Source organism: Carcharhinus amblyrhynchos, chromosome 4, assembly GCF_965287045.1.
Source record: "Carcharhinus amblyrhynchos chromosome 4, sCarAmb.v2.hapA, whole genome shotgun sequence".
Taxonomy (NCBI): Eukaryota; Metazoa; Chordata; class Chondrichthyes; order Carcharhiniformes; family Carcharhinidae; genus Carcharhinus; species Carcharhinus amblyrhynchos.
Window position 1 is genome coordinate 19,121,024 of NC_137327.1, and position 27,988 is coordinate 19,149,011.

Consider the following 27,988-nt stretch of genomic DNA (forward strand, 5'->3'; position numbering starts at 1 on the left):
AATTAAAAGAGAGATTCCTTTTTGCTTCATTTTCTTTGAACAACTCTTTGGTTTGATTCATTTTATTTTGTCACATGTATTAACATACAGTGAAAAGTATTGTTTCTTGCACGCTATACAGACAAAGCATTCCATTCACAGAGAGTACAAAAGTATTGAAAATTGGCCAACAAATAGTTCTTTGGTTGATGGCCAAGCATCTGGGTGGCATGTTGGCACAGTGGTTAGCACTGCTACCTCAGTGCTAGGGAGCCAGGTTCAATTCTAGCCTCGGGTCACTGTCTGTGTGGAGTCTGTATGTTGCTGAGCAGGTGCTGCTTGATAGCACTGTTGATGACCCCTTACATCACTTTATTAATGATCGAGAGTAGACTGATTGGGTGGTAATTGGCCAGGTTGGATTTGTCCTACTTTTTGTGTACAGGACATACCTGGGTAATTTTCCATATTGTTGGGTAGATGCCAATGTTGCAACTATATTGGAAGAGCTTGGCTCGGGGAGCAGCAAGTTCTCAAACACAAGTCTTGAGTACTATTGCCAGAATGTTATCAGGGCCTCCAATCTTTTCTTGCTATCACACGGAGTGAATCAAATTGGCTGGAGACTGGCATCTGAGATGCTGGGGACCACTGGAGGAGGCCGAGATGGATCATTCACTCAGCACTTCTGGCTGAAGATTGCTGCAAATACTTCAGCCTTATCTTTTATACTGATGTACTGGGCTCCTCCATTATTGAAGATGGGGATATTTGTAGAGCTTCCTCTTCCAATCAGTTGTTTAATTGTCCACTACCATTCTTGACTGGATGTGAAAGGACTGCAGAATTTAGATCTGATCCACTGGTTGTGGAGTCGCTCAGCTCTGTATATTACTTGCTATTTTTGCCATTTGGCATGCAAGTAGTCCTGTGTTGCAGCTTCACCAGTTTGACACCTCATTTTTAGGTACGCCTGGTGCTGCTCACGACACGCCCTCCTGCACCATCCATTGAACCAGTGTTGATCCCCTGGCTTAATGGTAACGGTTGAGTGGGGGATATGCCAGGCCACGAGGTTGCAGATTGTGCCGGTGTACAATTCTGCTGCCATTGATGGCCCACAGTGCCTTATGGATGCCCAGTATTGAGTTGCTAGATTTGCTCAAAGTCTGCCTGTTTAGTGGCACACGATACTGCCACACAACACAAAGGAGCTTATTCTCAAGATGAAGGCAGGACTTTGACTCCACAAGGACTGTGCGATGGTCACTCTTACCACTATCATGGATCGATGCATCTGCAGCCACCAGATTGGTAAGGATGAGGTCAAGTATGCTATTTCTTTTTGTTGGTTATTTCACCTGTTGCAGCCCAATCTAGCAGTTATACCCTTAGGACTCGATCAGTAGTGTTGCTACTGAGCGGTGGACATTGAAATCTGCCATCCAGATCACATTTTGCGCCCTTGTCCCCTCAATGCTTCCTCCAAGTTGTTGATCGACACAGAGGGATACTGATTCATCAGCCAAAGGAAGATGGTAATCAGTAAGAGGTTTCCTTGTCCATGTTTAACCTGAAGCTATGAGACTTCATGAGGTCTGGAGTCGATGTTAAGGACTTCCAAGGGAATTCCCTTCCAACTGTATACTACTGTGCCAAATGGCCTGCTTTCTTTGGAGCCTGCCAAAACAGATAGTTATTTCTATAAAATAACCCGAAGGTTGTTGCAGCATATAGAAATTAAATCTAATGAGTCATTGTCTTAAGGTGGAAAACAAGTACAAATAAAAAGCGTAGATTTATAAATTAGAACCGCTGGTAACATTGCTAATGGAAAAACAAACTTGGCAAAATAACTCGGGAGAATATGTCATGGTTTTACTTAATAATACATGTGTTGGCTGGAAGCCAGATAGTTCCTTTAATCAATTAGATCTGATGTTGATGTCTCAGAATGTGCTCTAACTTGGTTGAAGCAAATCCAGAATGCTACACATACACCACCTAGTGGCTTAATAACCTCTACTAATAAAAACAGCAAACTGCAGATAGGATTTAATTCTTTATTTCAAGATATAAACACATTAAAACTAAATCTGAAATTAACTTCCACATTTATTTGCACATAAATAATCAAATTATCCATCAAAAAAAATGAGAACCCAACCAAAAACAAACATATTGAACACAATATATCAACAGAATATATTTACCTCAAAAGGCAATACAAAAAATGCCAGGCACCTATTTAAAGTGTTTGAAAGAATCTAAAGAGCAAACTTACTGATATTACTATTATATACTTGAATTAATGAGAGCAGACAAAAGCTGTAGGTGCTGAAAATCCAAAGTAAAAACAGAAAATGCTGGAAATACTATTGGGAGTTAATGTCAGTTTGCTGACTTTTCATCAGTTTTGATTCTCCCATCAGTGCTGCCCAAGTATTTTCAGCATTTGCTGCTTCTATTTAAGGGAACTACAGAGCTTGAGTATTTTAAAGGATTTCCAACAGTTAGGCAATCTTGCTGAACATGCTTCTCAGGAAGTAGCTCTAAGCAACCTTTATGGTCTGTGACTATGTCAACGTTCAAGTTTACGCCAGTAATCAGGCACCACCGGAAACACGTGTAACGAAATAATTTAAAGGCATTACTTATAGGTTAAGAGGGGAGTCTATTAGCACTCGACCAGCAACTTTAGCGTTACTGTTTTTGGGGCATATCAAACAGGCTTGCTGATTAAAAAGTTTTTTTTTTATTAGTGTCACAAGTAGTCTTACATTAACACGACAATGAAGTTACTGTGAAATCCCCTAGTCGCCACACTTTGGTGCCTGTTTGGGTACACTGAGGAATTTAGCATGGCCAATGCACCTAACCTGCACATCTTTGGTCTGTGGGAGGAAACCCACACAGACACAGGAAGAATGTGAATCTCCACACAGACAGTGACCCCAAACCGGGAATCAAACCCGGGTCTCTGGTGCTGTGAGACAGCAGTGCTAACCACTGTGCCACCCTAAAGAGAGCTAATATCCTGGTTAGTTCAGTCACATTTTTAAGTTATTTTCAAAACTGCAGCCTATTTTGGAAAAGGAATTCTACCCAAAAAAAAAGTTTGACCTAAACTGTTGAAAATTGAGCAGCAAATTGTCTACATGTAGAATTCACTGTATTATCATGGTGACCTTGTATAAAAAATAAATTAGTAGACCACTGAGTTCTTAAAAAAACCGACAATTTTAGTCCTTGATTTCACCTCAATAGCTCTTTTGAATGAGGCAAAGATAGTGTTGAGATGGACTTGGCTGTGTTGCAATGTCCATAATCTAAAGACTGCAGTTAAAGCACAATTGGATGAACCCAGGCCTAGGCTACTTGTTGAACTGATTATGGGCTACAGCTTAAAATCAAAGATACCCCGTAAATAAAACAAATCGTTAAGTATTTCTGACAAGATTTTACATGGAGCAGTGAAATCTTGTAACCTGATATCACATTAGAGTCGATAATTTTAGTGTGCCTTCAACATGACAATGAATATTTCCTAAAGGTTTAAACTTTTGTAGACAATCTCCAAAAGCACCATTACAAAACCTGCGACTCCATGCTTACTGTCATGTTGAACAGGGGACTCTTGAAAGGGGATTTTATCTCTGATTTGCTTCCCCAACTCTGAATGATCTCATTTCTCCAAGTCTCAACTGTACACATTCAAATTACAGTTTGACAGGTTCATGCAAATAAATTATGCTGTAGGTTATCAAGGGGATCATACACCAACTACTTGAGTTAACAAATCATACAGAAAGCAGTTAATTGCAATCAGTGAGTAGTTGCACAAGTAAAAATTTCAAATTAATATTGTTAATATATCGGCATTTTTAGAAAAAGAGGCAGGTATTACACAGGAGGCACTTTTTTAAAAATAAGGCCGGATTTTGTTCAAATTTCTTAGCTGCTTGTAGAACTGCAGTTCTTCAACTCTGTTAGAGTTCCTGTTCAGTCAACAGAGCAATGGTACCAAACCTGCCTCATAAATGATATTAGAGGCTTTGGGACTGCTCACAGGATAAAATCAATTGTTTGTCAAAGTTCTAAAACAAAAGATATCTACCAAAAGCATGCAAGGCTTGAGTAGGCCGCCATCCTATTCTCTACAGCATAAAAGGAGATTCTGTTACCCGCTCTTTTGCCTATTGCTCATGCAGAGACATCAACACATCTCATTGGAAATGACAGTCTACAAGAAGAGTGTGCATATTTTGCAGGAAAAGTTCACTTCAGAAGGCATAGACAGAAGAATAAATAATCTTCAGATATTTCATGTTTTTTCCTTTCCCCATTCCCCCCCCCACCCTCAGCTCATGAAGACATTTGCAAAAATTGCCAAATCAATAGTCTGAAAAACAATTTTATAAAGCATCTAATAAAACTTCAGGTGGTCATTGATTCTGTGACAATGCAGTCCTTATAATAGTCAAGTCATGTGGCTCGTAGAATCAAGGCTACAAGTGTGCAGCCTAACATCGTACTTTCACTGCAGGTCTAAAGCATGCTTGTAAGTCAATTTGCATCTGTACATCATATCAATGAGCATATAGGACTTGTCTGTTAGAAACAAACCATTTTCTTTTAAATTCACTGGTAGCAATTATGATTTTTAATATCTACACATCCCATAAAAGCTCACCCTTTAATATACATATTCGCTTTAATTCAGGTTAGCTTTTTATAAGCGTTTAAAAGGGAAAGCAACCAGACTAGTAAGTGAAAGTAATTTTTTTGGCTATTACAGATTGTACAGTTAGGTACCACTGGAACACGTACAAAAGATGTTGCAGGATCATATAGTCAGTAATTCAGGATTAGACACCAACTCCATCAATTCCTCAGAGCAGCCAATCTGGAAGGGAACATTGAAAAGCAACAAGACCATTAGGAAAAGTTAAAATTACTTATTCAAATTGTAGTTTTCAAGTATTTAAACAAAGCTTAGATTTGTGACTTACGACATAGGTTGGGACAGGAAGAAAGGGGAGGGAGATGACAGAATTGGCAAAATGGTGGGGAAAATGTTTATTCAAATGCTAAATTTTGTGCAAAAAGTGGAAGATTCACTAGGTTTGAATGACAGTTTTGGAAAAGCGGCCAGATCAGTGCTGATTTCGTAGACAAAAACGATGGGCGGAATTTTCCGGCCACGCTCACCCCCAAAACTGGAAAATCCAGCTCCAAGGTCAACGGACCTCTGCGTGGGACTGGAAAATCCCATCACCCCCCCCCCCCCCCCACAGTGATTAGAGTCTATAACCTCCAGAGTTCCTACACAGTCCAACTCCAATAGGCAGGCCTGTAGGCACAGACTTCGAGTCAAGGGAGAAGTAGTTGTAATGATGGGGGCACAGAATATCAAATCTGAACAAGGACTCTGTCTTGGAACAAGATTGATAGTTGTGCTGTCCTTCGATGGTAGATGGTGAAATGACAAGCCTAACCAATGCAAGAGCCCCACAGTTCCCACCTTTTTGAAAGCTGGTCCTCCTTGTCCTGTTCACGAACGGAGGATTCACCAAGGGACGCTGCACCTTCTGGAAGTTGATTCAGTTGGTCCATGACCTCCAGACCATTTTCCTCTGCAATTTGCATAATGAGACTATCGACCTGTTCTTGAGGAGTGGTCAGTGTCATTGCAGAGCTCATGGAGTCCTCCATCACCTAGAAGTATAGATATGCCACTTAGTAAACCTGGCAGTAATAAAGTTAAGCAAGCATTTATGCTGAACAATAGAGACAGGTAGAAAATAAAGGGAAACAGTAAGAACCTTCCCAACAGCATGCATACAATGAACTAAAACATTTATTAGAGAAAATAAAGACAAATAGAGGATCAAAAACGCATACAAATTTCACTGTCATCTTCAACTATATAAAAAGTACTCACCGAAGTATGGACATCAAGGTTTTGAACCTGTTGTTCAAATTTGTCCATTACAGCAGAAATTTTTTGTAGGTCCATCGATTTCAGTGCCTTGTCCAGTCCTTGTGTTACGCGCGCCATATTCTTTGTAACCTGGAAATCAGAAGAAAATACGTCCAAGTCTGATTCCAAGTTGGTCAGTCTCAGATATCGTCAACAGGTCTATGGGTCCCATTGCCTAGGTTTCAATTATGAATCACGTTGCAAAAACATTGCATTTGTCTCAAAACCAATTTACACACTCAGCTTAAGTGTACATTATTTTGGTTTAACTTTCCCTACAGTTAAACACAAATTCATTATGCCCCCTTGTTAGAGTTATCGAGAATCATCTGTGGTACAAAACTGAGACAGCATAGTAACAATGATAACATCTTCAACAAATTTCACTTCACCCTGCACTGTTTCTCCACTGATGTAACTGCCTCCAAGGACCCAATGCTTTCTCTCCATCTCTTGCAAATCTCTTTGCTTCACCAAAACTCTTAACATGTATGAGGAGGGAGCAGTGACATGATAATACTATCTTAGATACAAAGTTAAGCTGATTTGCCTAGCATTCTGACATAAGTTTCAGTAAAAGGCTAATTTCACCTTGCTAGGCTACCTGAGAATAAGATTAGTGTAATAGAGACACATTGGGTAGAACAAAGAACAATGCAGCACAGGAATCGGCCCTTTAGTCCATCAAGCCTGCGCTGATATACGATTTCTATCCCTCTGTTCGCTTCCCGTTCGTGTATCTATCACGATACACCTTGAATGTTGCTAACGTGCCTGCTTCCGCCACCTCCAATGGCAGTGTGTTCCACACACCCACCATCCTCTGTGTGAAAAACTTCCTCCGCACATCTCCTCTAAGCTTACCACCTCTCATCTTAAACCTGTGCCGTCTTGTAGTCGACCCTTCCGCCCTGGGAAAAAGCCTCTGATTATCCATCACCCCATCTATACCTCTTGTCATTTTGTAGGTTTCTATAAGGTCACTCCTCAGCTTCTGTCCTTCCAGTTAAAACCATCCAACGTCTCCTCATACCCAAAACACTCCAGACCAGGCAACACCCTGGCAAGCCTTCTTTGCACCCTCGCTAAAGAGATAATTATCTCGTGCATTCTAGCTCCCATCAGCACAATTTGTGTAACTACAGTGCATAGGCACCAATTAATATCAAAATCAATATATGTAACGTGATAATGAATTCTTTGAGAAAATCAAGTCCCTGACAGCTACTTCATACCCCTTTCATCGTGACTGCTGTCTGAACCTTTGATGCAACTGCATCGACTCGAGAAGCTGTCCGGAGCCAGTTCAACCCTTCATTTTTCTTCCTGATGGCATTTTCTGCGTAGATCTTTGCTCCTTCAATGTTTTTTTGTTGAAGGGCCTGGAGGAAGAAAGAAGGTGGTTACCATTCTAATATTTCACCTTCGCATTTTGCTGCTTAAAACCAGAAGGCTACAACTGAAACTACACATGTGCTGACAAAATACATGTGAGCCACAGTAAAAAAATGACAAATGTTAAATTTAAATAACACCAAAAGCAAAGTTGTACAGGTTAAATGAGTGAACCTACATGGTCCTTTCCTGTGACATCCTTCAATAAGTGACAGTAATACTTAATTATATACAATTTCTATTTGTGAAACTTAAAAAATATTTATGACAATTCAGTCCTGCTCCCAACGGTGACAAAATGGGATCTGAATGCTGTCCAATCTGAATTTACTGCATGACCAAAATTCTTGGAATATAGAATGTTAATGCAAATGATTAGCCATGATAAATTACCCCTTAGTGTCAGAGGGTAAATACATGGGATTACCTGGATAGGAAATGGGTGGGATTGTTGTCAGTGGAGGCTCAATGGACCAAATGGCCCCTTTCTGCACTGTACATTCTATGAATCAAAGTTTACTAGTAGGCTTACATTTACACCGCAATGAAATTACTGTGAAAATCCCCTAGTCATCGCACTTCAGCACCTGAGGGAGAATTTATCATGGCCAAAATTTAGCATTTCGGACTGTGGGAGGAAACTGGAGCACCCGGAGGAAACCCATCCAGACACGGGGACAATGTGCAGACTCCACACAGATAATCAATCGAGGCTGGGAATCGAACCTGGGTCTCTGGCACTGAGAGGCAGCAGTGCTAACCACTATGCCAATGGTAGCTGGAAAAACTTCAAATAAAGATATGGAAAGTGAGCACTAACCTTCTTCACTTTTGCCTGTTCAGCTTTGGAGTCTTTTTCTGCCTTCTTCGCCAATCTCTCGAGCTGTTTTGATGTAAACTGTAAAAAGATTATAAAGTAACTTCCTGCAATATAGAGCAAAAAACAATGACAAAAGAAATTGTCCAAAGATGTGCAGGTTAGGTGGATTGGCCATGCTAAATTGCCCCTTAGTGTCAGGGGGATTAGCTAGGGTAAACGTATGGGGTTATGGGGATAGGGCCTCAGAGAGATTGTGGTTGGTGCAGACTCGATGGACCGAATGGCCTCTTTCTGCACTGTAAGATTCTATGACACTCCATGAAATTCTTCAGTGAAGTCTTCTATGCCTCATTTTTTTTTGGCATGATCCCCAGTGCATCATTCAAGTGGTCATTTTACATGTGAGGTTCTGAACAATGAGTGTCAACTGAAGGATAGCAGACTTGAGGCAGATCCTATGCACATACAGAAACATGCCAGTGGCAAAGAGGGTAGAAGAGATTACTGGGTCATTGGTAAGTCGAGCAGCCCTGGCCTTTTGCTTTCTGTTGCCTAGGCACAGAAGGCCAACAGGAGCAACCAAGGGCTTTTTTGCCTAAAATCAGCAAAGTCACTAAGACCTCGACATTCCTGCATTTGAGGTCATGTGGTACATTATCCCAATAATGCAGAAGTAGCCTCAATAGGTGGTGGACCATGAAGGAAAGGTAGTGGATCAGGACTAATTAATCAACGTTGTATATATACACACACACACACACACACACACACACACACACACAAAACACTGTAATAAAGAACTTCTGTATTACTATCACGTCATAGCCAGCTTGACATTTTTGAAATATTAAAACCTTTCATTTTTAGTGCCAAAAAAAGCAATTATAACTTTTGTCCTTACCCGTAATTGAAACAAAGTATCTGTAACAAAAAAGGAAATGTAAATATGACCACCATTATTCACACTTGCATAGTATAATAAATATCAAACATTTGCACCCCATGTTTAAAATATTTATACTGTTCCAGCTACAACCATCTTAATTACATTCCTAAAATAGGTTACCATACCTCGAACAGTGTGACAAGCTACTAAAGTCCTGCCTAAGTGCCTGTTCTCGTATTCGCTGACCCACACAAAAGCCCTTGTACATCACATAGCCCATCGTGAGCAACTGTTCACTTACTCACAATTTCTTTCCACTCTGAAATGGCAGCCATGACAGAGCAGAGACCTAGACGTGATTTAACAGGGAGATGTCTCTGGAAGAGGATTCCTTCCATTAGTCCTGGCCGTGGACGTTGAACTCTCTTTGTTGAAGCACCTTTCTGATAGGGGCAAGAAGTGGTGCCTGTAATGTTTGCAGCCTGAACAGAGGGACCAGCCTGGAAATATCTGAATCTCTTGGTTCAGAGCTGCAATAATGACTCTGTTCAATTTTGAAATGTTTACTGATTTTGCTTGTTAGTTTTGAGGCAATTCCCTTTTTTAAAAAATTAGGATTGTCTCTTAACATTTTTTTAAAGGCATCTTACATTGCTCAGAGGCTCCCCATGTATGTCATATGCCAGTACTGTACCACAATTTGCTGTACAGTAACCACACTAACACAATGCTGCCCTTGTATTGCTGGAACCTATCTGACTGACTCCCATTGAAAAGCATAGTCATCATTCACAATTTTGCTGTTTGAGGTATTACAGAAACATAACTCCCACGAATGGCTGGTCTTTACTATAATATGACTGGACCTGTGACACATTCAAACTTTGCTGCAGGAAGTTGCAAGTCGGCTACGAACACCTTGCACATGCTGCCCAAATTCCAAAACACCTGAAAGAAATGGGGACAGAGGAAAAACACAAGCCCAATTCCAATGATATGATATGCCAATCATTGGCCGTAACAGGTTGTTCAAAAATTGAAACTTTTGGTGCTTTCATAAGAGCCACCTGGAATCACCAGCTACACTGCAGATCAACATAACTCTGTACACTCGCTAGCTTAAAGTCCAAACAGGTTTATCTGTAGCAAAAGCCGCAAGCTTTCGGAACAGCCTGTCCAGTGGCTGGGAGTTCTGATCATAAAAAGGACACAAAGACACAAACTCAATTTACATGCATAATGATTGGAATGTGAGTCTTTACAGCTAATCAATTCTTAAAAGTACAGACAATGCGAGTGGAAAGAGCTTTAAGTGCAGGTTAAAGAGCTCAACAACCAGTTTTTCATCCAGACACACGGAACAGCCATGGGGATCAAATTCGCACCTCAATATGCCAACATCTTCATGCACAGGTTTGAACAAGACTTTTTCACCACACAGGACCTTCAACCGATGATATACACTAGATACATCAATGACATTTTCTTTCTTTGGACTCATGGTGAACAATCACTGAAACGACTATATGATGACATGAACAAGTTCCATCCCATCATCAGACTCACCATGGACTACTCTCCGGAATAGGTTACATTCTTGGACACACGCATCTCCATTAAGAACGGTCACCTCAGCACCTCACTGTACCGCAAGCCCACGGATCGCCTCACAATGCTACACTTCTCCAGCTTCCACCCTAAACACGTTAAAGAAGCCAACCCCTACAGACAAGCCCTCTGTATACATAGGATCTGCTCAGATGAGGAGGATTGCAACAGACACCTCCAGACACTGAAAGATGCCACCATTAGAACAGGGTATGGTGCTCGACTCATCGATCGACAGTTCCGACGCGCCACAGCCAAAAACCGCAGCGACCGCCTCAGAAGACGAACACGGGACATAGTGGACAAAGTACCCTTCATCATCCAGTACTTCCCCAGAGCGGAGAGGCTACGACATTTTCTCTGGAGTCTTCAACATCTCGTTGATGAAGACGAACATCTTGCCAAGGCCACCCCAACACCCCCATTTCTTGCCTTCAAACAACCGCGCAACTTCAAACAGACCACTGTTCGCAGCAAACTACCCAGCCTTCAGGAGAACAATGACTACGACACCACACAACCCTGCCACAGCAACCTCTAAGACGTGCCGGATCATCGATAAGGATGCCATCATCTCACGTGAGAACACCATCTACCAGGTACACGGTACATACTCTTGCAACTCAGCCAATGTTGTCTACCTGATACGCTGCAGGAAAGGATGTCCCGAGGCTTGGTACATTGGGGAGACTATGCAGACGTTAAGACAATAGATGAATGAACACCGCTCGACAATCACCAGGCAAGACTGTTCTTTTCCTGTCGGGGAACACTTCAGCGGTCATGGACATTCGGCCTCTGATCTTCAGGTGGGCATTCTCCAAGGTGGCCTTCAGGACACACGACAGTGCAGAGTCGCTGATCAGAAACTGATAGCCAAGTTTTGCACACATGAAAACGGCCTCAATCAGGATTTTGGGTTCATGTCACACTATCTGTAATCTGATATCTTGCAAAATCTCACTAACTTTCCTGCCTGGAAACAATACACATCTCTTTAACCTGTGCTTAAAGCTCTTTCCACTCACATTGTCTGTACCTTTAAGAATTGATTAGCTGTAAAGACTCACATTCCAATCATTAAGCATGTAAATTGAGTTTGTGTCTTTGTGTCCTTTTTATGATCAGAACTCCCAGCCACCTGACAAAGGGACAAGCTGTCCCAAAAGCTTGCAGCTTTTGCTACAAATAAACCTGTTTAGACTTTAAACTGGTGTTATGGGATTTCTTTCTGTTTTACCCCAGTCCAATGCCGACATCTCCACATCATCACTAGCTAGATTTACACGATGCAAATATGATTTTCAGCTCCAATCAGACAGCACTACGTTATCTACTCACTTTCATGACCAGCTTTTTTTTAAAAGCTAAATCAAATACCTTTACTTCTTTCCCCCCAGTGAAGCGCATTACTTCTGCTACTAGTCAATCCTAAAAGCCAGTCTTCCAACTACTTAACTTCAGTATTTTGGATATTCTAGTTAGTTCTAAATGTGTGGCATACAAAGATCTCCCACCATTATGTTTTGATATATATTACACTAATCACAACTGCTATTTCAGTATTAAAACAAAAATTCAGAATCTGGGGCACCCATAAATAAAAATACTTCAGCTGGATACTGTCTTGTATACCAAACCTTCTTGCAGTCAACAGAAAAATTAATTAAAGGTGCTCCAGTGGGTGCTACAATAGACATTATACTGCAGACCTTGCCACATATTTTGCCAAATGGTATGCTAAATAATAAAATTGGTCATAGCTCTTACTCCACCTTTGCCTTACAGGGTGTGGTTTCAGATGGAAACCAGGGAGTGGCTGATCTGTCAATCTGGGAAAAAAAAACATACCAAGAAAAGCCAGCACACAAGCTGAATGCTGTTACATACTCATTTGTGTTAACATTTCCTAGCTCCAGAATCACAAGTAAACCTGGTCGACAAGATGATATTTGGAAATCATTCTATGGAGCTGCTCCGGTCACATGAATTAGAGCAGCAAAATACAAGTCTAAATTATTGGCAAGGTTGGCTGGTTCCCATGGCTAGCCTGCCACAAAGTGCACAATGAAGTGTTTCCTCATGAAATCACAGGAAAAACTCCAAGTCCAAAGATTACACTTAGTGTTATTCAACTGAATGCAGTTCACCTTTTCTTGTCTAACTGTACCCGAATGTTTTGCTATCAGAATTGATGACATCATCTCTCGATCCCCAGGTTGGCATTGCTGTATTTTCTTGCTTGTGTTATGAACAGAACAACACTTTGCACTGGACAATTAAAACAGTAAGACCATTGCTTATTTGCTGAACTGTAATCCCTGGATTGCCATCCCAGGAAAATGCACCTGCTGCCTATTCTTGTTGAAAGCTCAGGAGTACCACCAGAGTTTGAAAATTACATATACAAATGAACAATGTCATATTCTAATGATAATCACCTCCTGGAAAGGTAAGCAGCAAGGTGTTCCCACCGAGTGCAGGGTGTCGAAATTTGCTGATGACACCAAGATTGGGGGAAAGGCAAATTGTGCGGAGGGTGTGGAGAGTCTGCAGAAGGATCTAGATAGGCTGGGCGAATGGGCCAGGAAATGGCAAATGGAATTTAATATTGGCAAGTGTGAGGTGGTCCACTTTGGTAGGAAGAATGGTAGGAAGGACTATTACTTACGTGGCGAAAAACTGCAGCAGGCGACGGTGCAGAGGGACCTCGGGGTCCTTGTGCATGAGTCGCAAAAACCCAGCTTGCAGGTGCAGCAGGTGGTCAGGAAGGCGAATGGGATGCTGGCCTTCATAGCGAGGGGGATTGCATATAAAAGTAGGGAGGTCTTGCTGCAGCTGTATAGGGCATTGGTGAGGCCGCAGCTGGAGTACTGTGTGCAGTTTTGGGCGCCGCACCTGCGCAAGGATATTTTGGCCTTGGAGGGAGTGCAGAGGAGGTTTACTAGGCTGATACCGGAGTTGAGGGGGTTGAGCTATGAGGAGAGGCTGAATAAACTAGGCTTGTACTCGCTAGAGTTTAGAAGAATGAGGGGAGATCTCATTGAGACGTATAAGATGATGAATGGGATGGATAGGATAGAGGTGGAGAGACTCTTCCCGCTCAAAAAAGACAGTAGGACTAGGGGGCACAGCCTCAAGATAAAGGGGAGGCGGTTTAGAACGGAGTTGAGGAGGAACTTCTTCACTCAAAGGGTGGTGAATCTCTGGAATTCTCTGCCCGTTGAAGTGGTGGAGGCTGCCTCGCTAAATATTTTTAAGAAGCGGGTTGATGGGTTTTTGATAAGAGAGGGGATTAAGGGTTATGGGGAGAGGGCGGGAAAGTGGAACTGAGCCACAACAGATCAGCCATGATCTTATTGAATGGCGGGGCAGGCTCGAAGGGCTAGATGGCCTACTCCTGCTCCCATTTCTTATGTTCTTATGTTCCATTTGATTACAAGCTGAGTTTCAAACCTCACATCCACTACATCACAAAAACCACCAACATCCAACCCCATATCAACCATCTTTGTTCTATCTCAGTCTACCTGCAACCGAAACACTCATTGATACCTTCTGCATGTTCTTATATTCTAATATTCACCTTGACCTGTCTCCCATCCACCACACACAGTAGTTGTGTAAAACTCTGCTCGAGTCCATCCTGCACCTGGCCCAAAACACATTTCCCTTATTCTCTGATTTACATTAGCCCTTCAATGGCTCAGATTTCATACTCTTATCATTGTATTCAGATTTCTTCATCATTTCTCTCGTGCTAAAAAATCCTATACCCAAACTCAAACTCATACAGGGTGGCATGGTGGCACAGTGGTTAGCACTGCTGCCCCACAGCGCCAGGGACCTGGGTTCGATTCCCATCATCTGTGTGGAGTTTGCATGTTGTCCCAGTGTCTGCATAGGTTTCCTCTGGGTGCTCTGGTTTCCTCCCACAGTCCAAAGATGTGCAGGTTAGGTGCACTAACCATGCTAAATTTTCCCTCAAGATACCTGAACAGGTGCCAGAGTGTGGCGACTACAGGACTTTCATTGTAGCTTTGTTGCAGTGTAAATGTAAGCCTACGCGTGACTAATAAATAAATAAGCATTTAAATAAATAAAACTCTGCTCCTCAGACGCAACATTTCAGACTCATTTCTCTTCAGTACTGACCACTGTGCCTTCTGCCACCTAAATTTCATACTCTGAAAGACTATTCCTAAACCTGTCTTTTTCCCACATTAAAGTAACTTTTTCAACGAAGTTTTTGGTCACTCTTTCCATTATCTATTACTTTGGGACATTGTTCATTTTCCCTTATGGCTGTGTAGTACCATAACGCACTGATTTGATGTTAAAGGCACCATACGAATGAAAGTTGCTTTGAGTTTCAGCCAGCCTTGGCTCAATGTTAGTACTCTCACTTCTAAGTCAGAAAGTCATGGGTTCAAGCCCCACATGAGATCATGGAGCACATTATTGAGGCTGACACTGCAGTGCAGCACCAAGATAGTGCTGCATTGTCCGAGATGCTGTTCTTCAGATGATACATTAAAATAAGGCTTTCTCAGAATCATAGAATGGTTACAGCACTGAAAGATATTCAACCCATTGTGTTTGTGCTGGCTCTCTACAGGATCAATTCACCCATTGCTACTTTCCCACCTCTTCCATGTAGCCCTGTGATTCCTTCCTTTTCAGAGGATTATCCAATTCCCTTTTGAAGGCCATGTTTGAATCTGCCTCCACCACACAATCAGGCAGCGCATTCCCAGATCCTAATCACCCACTGTGTTAAAAATAGTTTTATCCCATTTCACCATTCTTTCCTTTGCTAATCACCTTAAATAAATACTCTCTGGTTTTCAACCTTTCCACCAATGAGAGCAGCTTCTATCCAGGCCCTTCATGATTTTGAATTCTGTAAAGATGTACAGAATCCCAGCACCATTCAACAAAGCAAAAAGAGCAAGGTGTTGTCCCGGCCAACACATAACCTACAACCAGGACATCAAACAAAGATCATTGTCTGGTCATCCAATTTATTTCTGTTTATGGGACACCTGATGCTTGAAAGTTGGCTGCTGTGTTCCCCTGGACAACAACAATGTCTTAACTTCAACTGTAATTTACTGGCTAAAGAGTATTAAGGAACCAAGAAGAAATTAGATATGGCTCTTGGGACTAAAGGGATATAAGGGGAAGGAGGGATCAAGATACTGAATTTGATGATCACCCACGGTCAAAATGAAGGGCTGAGAAGGTTCAAAGGGCTGAATGGCCTACTTCTGCTTCTATATTCCATGTTTATATGAAAAGCATTGCACAAATGCAAGTAATTTCTATCCCTGCCTCACCCTAGAACACTTTCCACCACCTCCCTGCACCAGATCTGACCCAGGAGTTCACATCCCCTTCCTCATGGAGTACATGAGCAGCTATTAATCTACCCTCCAACCCACACCCCCACTCCAAACTCATGGAGTACATGGTGCACAAGGGGCAGATGTTGTCTCCCACCACCCCAACTTACTCAGGAAGTACATGGTGTGCAAGGGCAGATGTTGTTCTACCCCTGTCCCCTCACTCAGGGAGTACATGATGTACAAGGGCCGATGTTGTCTCCCACCCCTCACTCAGGGGGTACATAGTGTACAGGGGCAGATATTGTTCTTATTTCCCCCCCTTACTCATGGAGTACATGGTGCACAAGGGCAGATGTTGGTTTACCTCCCTCACTCATGGAGTACAAGGGCAGATGTTGTCTCCCATCCACCCCCTGACAATTGACTATTAACCCCAGAACGCAAAGCTGGCTGATTAAATAAACACAGTGACAGGAGAGTCCACCAGCCACAACAGGGTGAATGGTCAACACATACATACACACTCCCTCTCTCCCTCTGCCCACCCCACTCCACCCACGGTCCCCCCACATACACACCCCCTCACTTTACATATACACATATATACACACTCCCTCTCTCCCTCTTCCCCAGGCCAGCGTCAATATTAAATTAACTCCCTACTCCCCAACACATTCCCTCCCTTTATCCCACCCCAGCCATTTCCCCTCCATCCATCCATCCATACATACATACCCCTCAAGCCTCCCCCCTCCACATACATACCCCATACCCCTCCCTCTACCCCAGCTTGAACATTAACCTAACTCCATACCCCTCTTCCCCATTACCATCCATGGTGTCTGAGTGACTGAACCAGTTGCCCAGAGCTGCTGCTGCTTCCTCCTTCCTCCAGCCCCCAGCTCTCGCGAGACCGTGTAACGTCACCGCCGCTCCCGGCCTATGCCCCGCCCACCAGCGCGGTGGCGCCGCGCCGCCCGGCGCATGACGTCAATACCCCGCCCCCTCCTGCCCGGGCCGACGTCATCGATGGCGCAACAGAGGGCTCCGTCACAGCGACAGTGCTGCGCGGCGGCGGTGGTGGGTCGGCTGTGTGGTGACAGCACTCCCCTGGTCACTCACCATGGGCGGTGCAGTCAGCCATGTGAAACACGGCAAGGGTAAACTGAAAGGCAAGTATTTTTTTAAAAAAATGTGTTGCAGATTAATATAATTTTCTTTCACCTGTACTTTTTGTCTCTTGCACAATTTTTACCTTCCACAAGTGACATTTTCAGAGACACTCAATCTAAGATTTCCTCAGCAGAATTATTTTTCATCATCGTAGTCTTGTGAAGAATTCAATGCCTACAATCAGGCGGCGTGGTGGCACAGTGGTTAGCACTGCTGCTTCGCAGCTCCAGGGACCTGAGTTCGATTCCTGGCTTGGGTCACTGTCTGTGTGGAGTTTCTCCCTGTGTTTGCGCGGGTTTTCTCCGGGTGCTCTGGTTTCCTCCCACAGTCCAAAGATGTACAGGTTAGGTTGGTTTGCCATGCTAAAAATTTCCCCTTAAGAGTCCCACGATGCGTAAATCAGAGGGATTAACAGGTAAATATGTAGGGATATGGGGGTAGGGCCTAGGTGGGATTGTGATTGGTGCAGATTTGATGGGCCAAATGGCCTCTTTCTGCACTGTAAGGTTTCTATATTTTAATGAATCTTCATCCTTAGGGTTAGACCCCAAAAGAATTTGGGACGAATAACCAGCGGCTCTGGGACGCACACTGAGCAGGTCAAGCAGAATATGTGGAGAGAGAAATAATGTTTCAAGCCACTGATCTTTCGGCATTATTACTGAGTTTACCTTAGGGAGGTTTAACTTGCTTCCGATCTTGCAATGCAGAGCTCTAATGAAGGGTCGTCTAGACTCGAAACGTTGGCTCCATTCTCTGCCTACAGATGCTGTCAGGGTGGCACAGTGGTTAGCACTATTGCCTCACAGCTCCAGGGACCTGGGGTTGATTACCGGCTTGGGTCACTCTCTGTCAGTGTGGAGTTTGCATGTTCTCACCGTGTCTGTGTGGATTTCCTCCGGGTGCTCTGGTTTCTTCCTACAGTGCAAAGTTGTGCTGGTTAGGTTGATTGGCCATGCTAAATTGCCCCTTAGTGTCCTGGGATGTATATGTTCATGGGGTAAATGTGTGGGGTTTCTGGATAGGGCCTGGGTGGGATTGATGTTGACTGAGACTCGATGAGCCAAATGGCCTCCTTCTGCACTGTGGGATTTTTATGATTTACCAGCATTTTCTCTTTTTGTCTTGTATTGCTGGGAATGCCTCCTGAGAGTTAACTTTACCCAAAAGATTTCTCTTATCCCTCTACCAAGAGGGTAGTTACTAGCTTATCTTTAGAACCAATAAGCAAATGTTAGAGTCCTTCAAGATGGCCAGATAGCAGGAAGTTCTTACAAATAGCATCTTCTTGAGAGCAGCATGATTCAACATAATAATAACCATTGCTACCATCATCTTGAATATGTACACACACCAAAACAATATATAAGATTAGGTAGCCTAGTACCAAGCCTCCAGTTGCCTGGGAATATGCCACGTTTCAAAGGTTTCCTCATCTATCTTATATTTAGTGTAGCAGAACATCTGTGTAGTGCATCCTGCATTGTAATTGTCACCCTGTAATCCCAGATATCCAGCCCAGAGCTACTTACCAGGATTAATGCTTAATAATGGTCTGATTCTTGTCTTTATAGGATAGGCAGTGACACCTCCATGATTATCCTCAACACCGGTGTCCTGCAAGGCTATGTACTCAGCCCCTTAATATACTCTTTTTACACTTATGACTGGCCAAATTCTGCTCCATTTTCAAGTTTGCTTATGATGCCACTATAGTGGGTCGGATCTCAAACAACGATGGGATGGGGTACAGGAAATAAGAACATAAGAACATAAGAAATAGGAGCAGGAGTAGGCCATCTGGCCCTTCGAGCCTGCCCCGCCATTCAATAAGATCATGGCTGATCTGTCGTGGCTCAGCTCCACTTTCCCGCCCTCTCCCCATAACCCTTAATCCCCTCTCTTATCAAAAACCCATCAACCCGCTTCTTAAAAATATTTAGCGAGGCAGCCTCCACCACTTCAACGGGCAGAGAATTCCAGAGATTCACCACCCTTTGAGTGAAGAAGTTTGGTGAAATGGTGTGATGACAGTAATTTCTTCCTCAATGTCAATAAAATGAAGGAGATTGTCATCGACTTCAGAAAGTGTAATGGAGGACATGCCCCGTATACATCAACGGTGCTGAAGTGAAGACGGTTGAGAGCTTCAAATTTCTAGGTGTTCAGATCACTAATTTGTCCTGATGGCTCCACACCAATGCTATTGTTAAGAAAGCTTACCAATGCCACTACTTTCTCAGAAGGCTAAGGAAATTTGGCATGTCTGCTATGACTCTTAGCAACTTTTACAGATGCACCATTGAAAGCATCCTATCTGGATGTATCACAGCTTGGTATGGCTCCTGCTCTGACCAAGACTGCAAGAAACTACAAAGGATAGTGAATGTAGCCCAGTCCATCATGCAAACCAGCCTCCCATCCATTGACTCTGTCTACATTTCAGGAAAGCAACCAGCATTAACGAGGATCCCAACCGCTCTGGATATACTGTTTTCCACCTTCTTCTGTAAGGAAAAAGATTCAAAAGTCTGAAATCATGGATCAACAGACTTGAACAGCTTCTGCCCTGCTGTCATCAGACTTTTGAATGGTCCTATCATATATATTAAGCTGATCTTTTTCTTCACCCCATCTGTAACTGCAACACTGTATTTTACACTCTGTCCTTTCCTCCCGTATGTACTTCATGAATACAATGTTTTGTCTGTATAGCGGTGCAAGAAACCAGACTTTTCAATGTATACCAGTACGCGACAATAATTAATCAATTCAAAGGACTCAGGAACGGGCGTAGGCATTTCAGCCCTTCAAACCTGCTCTGCTGTTCAGTAAGATCATGGCTGACCAGATTGTGATCTGAAGTCCACTTTTCTGCCTGCCCTTCCCGCTCCCCTTCATGCAGCCTGTCCTCATAATTTAACACTTTTAGTGCTAGAATTCTCTGGAGAATTCTAGGACTACACTACAGCCTCTCCAAAGCAACCTATCATTCCTGAGTGCAATTCCCTTGATGTGGCCTGACCAAAGCTTTACTCAACAATAGGAAAATCTTCACCTCTGTGTCTTTTAGTCCCATTGGGATGAAGGTTAGCATCACCCTTCCCTGCTGTGGGATTCTGTGTGTACTCAATAGAATAGGATAAAAAAATGTTAGTTGGGAAATGACCAGGACAGAAGGGAATAATAGTTTTGCAATATAGATGGGATTCAAAGGCAGAGGCTCTGCTTCATAGTTCACAGTCTCTTGTGAATGGCAGAGCTAGCTTCCTCCAGCTGATGTGAGGTCCAAGGTGGATTTGTGCCAAAAAGGGAAAATGGTGGGAGAGTTCCCCTTATATCAATTTGCCATTCTCAACTCTTGAGGCAGAGGGATCCTCACAATTGGTCCATGTTCTTAGCAAAGCTCCTTGTATCAAAAGCAGTAAAAGATGATTCATTTAACTCATTCTTGGGATAAAGGCCTTGTCTTATGAAGAAATGGTTGGGCTGATGTCCATTGGAGTTTAAAGAATCAGAGGTGATCTTATATCCGAGGTCTTATAGTACATATAAGTTCATCTTGAAGGGACCTGATAAGAGTGGATACTGGGAGGATGCTTCCCCTTACTTCTAAAATAAGGGGTCTCCCCTTTAAGGCAGAGATTTTTTTTCCTCAGTGGGTCATTAGTCTGAAGAATTCTGTTCTCCAGAATGCAGTGGGGGCTGGGTTATTTATTTCATTGAAAGCAGAGAAGCAGAGATAGATTCTGAATAGACAGGGCATGCACAGACACCGTGATCTAGTGATTGTATTACTGGACTGATGATCCAGAGACATTAGTTCAAATCTTAACATAACATCCATTCAAACTGCTGCTGGACTAGTCTGGTCAATATTTGGAATTAAAAAGCCAGCATTAGTAATATTGACCAGACTAGTCCAACAGCACTTTACATATGAATATTCACGGAATCATATCTTTCAGCCAATATGTTAGATTCCTCCATCAACTCCTACTCTCAGAACAAGTCCACCAATGGTGGTGGCACAGTAGTGTACTATTGTGACGGAATGGCCCAAGGAGTGGACAACATTGACTCCACAGATGCTGAAATTTTATGGCATCATGTTTAATTTGGGCAAGGATCTCTTCTAATTGCTACGTATTGCACCCACTTCAGCTGATGAATTGCAACTTCTTCATATTGACAGCAGGCCAGCAGTACATAAATTTTAGATGCCAACTAGGTGAAGCTATAACACCATATACATGATTAAGAGAGGAAGCAACATGCTATAGATAGAATTAAGTGATTCCATAATCAAAGTTCTGCCACATCCAGTTGTGAATGGTGATGGACAATTAAACAACTGGCAGATAGAGGAGGATAAATTATTATTCTACTCTTAATGATGGGCGAGGCCATCACAAGTGCAGAAGACAGTACAAGCCATTTGCAACCACCTTCAACCAGAAGTGTGATCTACCTGGGCCCTTTTTTGAAATCCACACCATCACAGAAGCCAGTTGGGGAGATGGTGGTTATATGGGTGGCACGGTGGCAGAGTGGTTAGCACTGCTGTCTCACAGCGCCAGGGACACGGGTTCAATTCTGGCCTCAGATCTGTGATTTTAAGGGGTGTCTTAATGGAGATGGAGAGGCATAGAGATAAAATTGTGCAGTTTAGGACCTAAGCAAACAAAGGCACTGCCATCAACAGTGAAATGGGGTTAGGATGGTGAGTAGAGTGTATAAAGTCCTTTTATCAAGTCTCCCTATAGCAGAGGCAGTATGTTTCTCTTCTATGAAGCGTCCCAAACAGACACTTGGGCCCGGATATTGCCGGCATGCTAGGGGTGGTGCAGGAAAAGCTGAAATCAACTTGAAGACCAGGGATGTGGAGGCTCTGCCAATTCTTAGCATTTTGTCGGACCGTCTCCCTCCCAACAGGTAACTAAGTAGGTTGGCGACCTGGAGGAGGGGACCAAGTGTAGGGTAACAAAGTTTGACAGGAAGATGAGTGGGAAAGCGAATTGCGTAGAGGGTGTGGAAAGTCTACAGAGAGGCTGAGTGAGTTGGTGAGGATCTGGCAGATGGAGTATAATGTTGGCAAGTGTGAGATTATCTACTTTGGAAGGAATAATAGTAAAATGGACTATTATTTAAACGGTGAAAAATTACAACATGCTACGGTGCAGAGGGACCTGGGGGTCCTTGTGCACGAATTGCAAAAACTCAGTCTGCAGATGATCAAGAAGGCAAATGGAATGTTGGTCTTTATCGCGACGGGGATGGAATATAAAAGCAGGGAGGTCTTGCTGCAATTGTACAAGGTACTGGTGAGGCTGCACCTGGAGTACTGTGTGCAATTTTTGGTCCCCTTATTTGCAAAAGGATATATTGGCCTTGGAGGGAGTACAGAGAAGGTTCACCAGATTGATACTGGAGATGAGGGGGTTAGCTTATGAGGAGAGATTGAGTAGATTGGGCCTGTACTCGTTAGAGTTTAGAAGGCTGAGGGGTGATCTTATAGAGACATATAAGATAATGAAGGGCTAGATAGGGTAGAGGCAGAGAGATTCTTTCCACTTAGAAAGGAAACAAGAACTCGAGGACGTAGCCTCAAAATAAGGGGGGGGGGGTCAGTTTGGAACAGAGTCGAGGAGGAACTTCTCTCAGAGTAGTGAATCGCTGGAATTCTCTGCCCATTGAAGCGGTGGAAGCTACCTTGTTGAATATGTTTAAGTCACAGGTAGATAGATTTCTGATCGATAAGGGAATTAAGGGTTATGGGGAGCAGGCGGGTAAGTGGAAGATTAGCCATGATCTTATTGAATGGTGGGGCAGGCTCGTAGGGCTAGATGGCCTACTCCTGCTCCTATTTCTTATATTCTTATGTAAAGGGGAAGTACACTTGTGGCAGGCAGGCATGGCCAAGGACCCTCAGAATCCGTCTTTTTCAGATTATCAGGAGGTTGCTGGGGTGGGGGTGGGGAGCACCTCCAGTTTGGAGGGCTGGGGATGGTTGGTGATCAGAAGGGAAAGTAGAGTGCTATGGAATGAGACTGGGAGAAGCCAACTGCTTCTTCAGTGGGAAGAGAGGCACTCCTATTCTTTCGACCCACAAGGTGTGCTTAAAGAACCATTTAGCTTGGATACTCAGCATCTGCATCTCAAATCAGCTGCCTGGAACTCCCATAGGTTGTGCCTCCTCATGTACTAAGTCATGATGTGATCCAGTCACAACTTTGCATGAATCAGGCCCCCATTTCACTCGTTTGTGAACTTTGTCCATGGCCTGATTTCTACATATTACAATTTAATGTAGTTTCTTCCTGATATTTTATCCTCCCTGCTCCAGTCTTCTCCCAGCCAGCAGGTCGTCAGACATTTTCAAATAGTGGCCTCAGAATCAGTGTCACCCAAACTAGGAAAGTGGTAATTATCAACTTATTTGTCCTTAGGAGACTTTTGACCAGCTTCTGTGTGACCAACCTCCAATTAAACTGAGCCTTGAGAATGCAGAGTAGGTTATGGGACTGTTAAGGTAGGTGCCTTGAAGATTTGGAAACCAGAAATGTTAGTGAAATGTGTTTTCTTGGAGAAGAGTGGAGTCGAGAAAGAAAGTGAAGAATGGATTTCCACAACAGGTCAGTACTTGGACTGCTATTGCTGCTTAGTTTTATTTGCAACCAAAGAGCAAAATAAATATTATGGCTCAAACTTTTGCACAATGGGCGAAATAATGAGACACAAGTACAGAAGGAAGAGAAGAAAATTAACACAGGAAAAATGAGAGGGACCTTGAAGTCATTGTGCTTTTGTCAATGTTTGGACAATAGGGTGAAGTAATTAATAAAAGCTAATAAAATATTGGCAGAATAATAGAACAATAGTTTACTGCATGTATAGTAAATGTGTGCACAATTATAGAATCCCTACAGTGCAGAAGGAGGCCATTTGGCTCATTGAACCAGCACCAAAGACAATCCCACCCAGGCCCTATCTATATAACCCAACACATTTATCCTGCTACCCCCGACACGAAGAGTCAATTCAGCATGGCCAATCCACCTCACCTGCACATCTTTGAGTGTGGGAGGAAACCAGAGCGCCTGGACAAACCAACGCAGTCACGGGGAGAATGTGAAAACTCCACACGGACACGGAAAACTCTCCCAAGATCAGAATTGAACACGGGTCCCTGACACTGTGAGGCAGCATTGCTAACCACTGTGGCACCAAAATCATACAGAGCCTGGATCGAACTACATTTGGACTATTTTGTTCATTCTACAAAGAGATGTAAAAATACTGGAGAAAATGCAGAGAAGAATAAGAACTTAGTCCTCAGGGGGACGTGCATCCAGGAAATGTATAACCTCCTCAATCTAGTGTGAAGTTTGTTAAACAGGACCTTTTGGATGGACTAAACATACTGTAAAGTATAATGCAAACTACTTTGGTAACTCGTATTAAAAAGTAGAGATTATAAGTGCAAGTGAAAGTCATATTTCACTCAATGAAGGGTAACTTTTTTGAAGCAAGTTAAGGCTGTCAATGTTGTTGGTCGCTAGGTCAGCAGAATTCAAGTAGATGGAGCATCACCTCAGATTTTCCAGTGGGTAAATAATCAGAATAGTTTTGGAATTGCCATTTCATCTGATTTTAAGAATTAGAGCACAGTTCATTGAATAAAATGGGAAAGAAATACAGACCATAGAATGCAAAGAAAGTCAAAGGCCACACCACTTACTTATATTAGGGAATTCTGTTAAACATTTTATTTGGTGGTACTTGGGCTTTGATGACTTTTTTTTAAAATAATCTCTTTAGGTAAACTCCAGAAACATAAAGACAAGAAAGACAGACAATTAACACCTCCTACAGTTGTAATTACAGCTCCATCCTCGAGTAGTTCGCTAAATGCAGACTTTTCTGTTGAGAGAAGTTCAAAAGATGCAGTTCCAAGGGTTCCTCGGCATACAAAATAAGACTGTCAACATTGTTTTAAAGAAAAACGACTTATAAATCGTGAGAACAAATTTAATATTTTGAAAATGCATTTCTTTATGAAGACATACAAAAATTTGCTTACACCCTCGTGTCCATGTGTAATTTGAAATCGCTAAGACAGTTGTCTATATGATTGAAAGGTACTGAATAGACACTTAAAGCATGATCTTACCAGCTCGCCAGATGTGTGGCGAGCCAGGAAGATAGTGCCAAGGATGGTTTGCTTCCGGCTCTGTTTTGCCAGTGGGATCAGCTTCTGATTAACATAAAACTAACGAGAGTTAACACCACTTGCCTGCTCCCGCATGGCTTCTCCCAGCCTTCCGCAATCTTCCCCCTCAACGGTGAGGGGAAGGCCGTCGAAGCTCCTGGGTGGTAGGGGGCATGGCCTGGCAATGGTCACTGAGCATCAGTTGGGCACCATAAGTGAGCCAGGGCAGTGCTGAGATGATGGGGGCAGGGCTATGAAAGTGGATGGCTTATGCAGGGGGTAGTTCTGCAAAGCGACTGGTCAGTGGGGTTGCGGGGGGGGGGGAAACTATGCCCCCATGATCATGGGAGTAACAATGCCACCAATGATGGGGAAGAAGTCTCCCAGTTCACTGGCAGATCGGGAAGTTCTGTGCAATGGCGCTCCGAGCAGTCTGTAGATGTCACTCAGGCTGTGTCCACCCAACACCCCATCGCCACCCCCCTCCCACTGATGCAAATTTCCTTGCTGTCAGAAAAACGGATGGAGTATGGGAAGATTGCAGTGCCAAATTCGCCCAGAAAACCAGTGTGGAACGTCAGGGTTAGGTTTAGACTTTTCGAGACTTCTATGACAATTTGGGCACGATCTTACAAAAAAAGCTTCGAAGTGTCATAACAGTGAGAAAACAGGAGTCCAGTGCACTGGTTTGTTTTTGGTGTTTCCCGCATCGCAATCTTTCAACTTAGTGCAATGAAAGAGCCATCTTACAATTCTCACTTTTGGACCTTCCAGGTGTATGACCTGGCCAAAGTGACCATACGTCATTAACAAGACCAAGCTGCATTTAAACGCGAATGATAAACTCTCAGTCAGTCACACTAGGAAAATGTCACTGCAGAGAGCAACACCACACTTCACAGAAGGAGAGCTGAGACTGTGGCTGGACGTCGTGGAGGAGAGATATTTTCTTCCCGCTGGATGGTGAACAGCCCAGGGGCTAGGCCGGCAATGCGGCCTGGGAGGCCATGGCAATGACAGTGAGTGCCTACGTACTGGTGTGATGGACCGGGATCCAGTACCGGAGGAAACTGAATGCCTCCTTTGGTCAGCAAGGAAGAGAGTCCATCCTGTCCTGGCATCAGGCACGTCTGTTGCCCCTGGGATCTCCATGTCGATCCACATCCTGACACCCTGTGACCTCCCAGCAACCGACCCCACCCACCCCCCAGCGCCTGCCTCCAACTGCTCTAACAACCCCATCATAACCCCCCATGCTTGCCAACATACACCACCTGATCGCTCCGACGTCCATGGCCCTTCCAGTTATCAGGCTTTCAATCCTCCCAACCGACCTGCAGGAGAAAACGGCCCATAAGCATGGGAGCAAACATCAGAATTAGCAGAAGTCAGCAAATTCAGCCTTTCGAGCCTGCTCCACCATTCAATCAGATCGTGGCTGATCTCTCCCTGGTCTTAAATCTACTTCCCCACCTGTTCCCCATATCCCCTTATCCTGTTTTTTAAATTGGGGAATATATCTACCTACTTCTTGAAACCATTCAACAATTCAGATTCCACTGTGCTATAGGGCAGTGAGTTCCACAAATCCTCCACTCTCTGCAAGAAGTAGTTCCTCATCATTTCAGCTTTAAATCTACGACCTCTCAACCTATACTTGTGACCTAGATTTCCCCTTAGGAGGAAACATTTGGTCTACATTTATTTTATCGATCCCTTTTTAAAATTTTCTATACCCCAATTAGATCCCCTCACCTTTCTAACCTCCAGTGAGTGTAAGCCCAAACAAACTATTAAATCTCTCCTCATACGTCAACTCTTTCAAGTCTAAAATCAATCTGGTGAACCTCCTCTGAACTACCTTTAGTGACACCACATCCTTCCTCAAATGAGATCAAAACTAGACACAATACTCGAGAACTGATCTCACCAACACCCTGTACAATAGCAATAACACTTGTCTACTTTTATGTTCCAAAAACACTTCTCCACTTTTAGCTCCATGATGGTCACTGGGAGTGGGAGAAGACCGAAGGTGGGGTTCCACTGAGCTGTGTCTTCTCATGCCCTTTGAGGAGCGAGCACTGGAGCTATCAGGAGGCCAAGGACAGAGCTATCTCTGATATCCAGGTCAACATGCGCCATGGAAATGAGGATCCACAGAACCTTTGTTCATATAACATATCTCTACTACTTGCCCCTTCCTTGCACAGAACCATGTGTCTTTTGTTGCAGGAAATGACCCCAAAGAGGCTGGCCCATGAGGAGTCGCTGCCATTCCCCTGCTGTTCCTGCAGTGACACCCAACAACAGCACTGATGACACCTTAGAGGAAGGCTCGAGGAAATCTGAGGAAAGCATGTTGCATTCAACACACGCTTCCAGCACCCAATCCATTAGCACAGTCACAGTCATCTCGGTGGCATATGTTAGCGGTGAAGCTTCTGGGTCAGTTCCTGGTGTGCACAACACAGTCTTAAATGCACATTGGGTAGAGGCTGGAACTTCTGAGGTCCCAGGCACACGGAGGTCTGCCAGAACTGAGGAATCAATTGGCCCCCAGCCAAGTGCCAGATCACTGGGA

The 27,988-nt window shown here is 43.5% G+C and overlaps 1 protein-coding gene and 1 long non-coding RNA gene across 2 annotated transcripts; one reads left to right on the plus strand and one right to left on the minus strand.

Moving 5' to 3' along the window:
* Positions 1-2,028: 2,028 nt before the first annotated feature.
* chmp1a (charged multivesicular body protein 1A) lies at positions 2,029-16,931 on the minus strand. The gene is made up of 7 exons (XM_080186768.1): positions 16,850-16,931; positions 9,079-9,098; positions 8,178-8,255; positions 7,198-7,344; positions 5,924-6,052; positions 5,504-5,697; positions 2,029-4,885 (listed from the first exon to the last, which is right to left on the minus strand). Exons 1-7 carry the CDS (start codon positions 16,854-16,856, stop codon positions 4,864-4,866), a joined length of 597 nt encoding a protein of 198 aa, XP_080042894.1. The 5' UTR covers positions 16,857-16,931; the 3' UTR covers positions 2,029-4,863.
* A 160-nt stretch (positions 16,932-17,091) lies between these two features.
* Positions 17,092-25,227, plus strand: LOC145342520 (uncharacterized). Its single transcript, XR_013886551.1, has 2 exons — positions 17,092-17,191; positions 25,080-25,227. It is a non-coding gene; the product is annotated as an uncharacterized LOC145342520 (long non-coding RNA).
* Positions 25,228-27,988: the final 2,761 nt, after the last annotated feature.

Coding starts and splice junctions, on each gene's coding strand:
- chmp1a (XM_080186768.1), bottom strand. Junction 8,256..9,078: donor ATACTTTGTTTCAATTACGG/GTAAGGACAAAA, acceptor ATCTTTTTACAG/TTTACATCAAAACAGCTCGA. Junction 6,053..7,197: donor CAGCAGTCACGATGAAAGGG/GTATGAAGTAGC, acceptor TCTGATTTCCAG/GTTACAAAGAATATGGCGCG.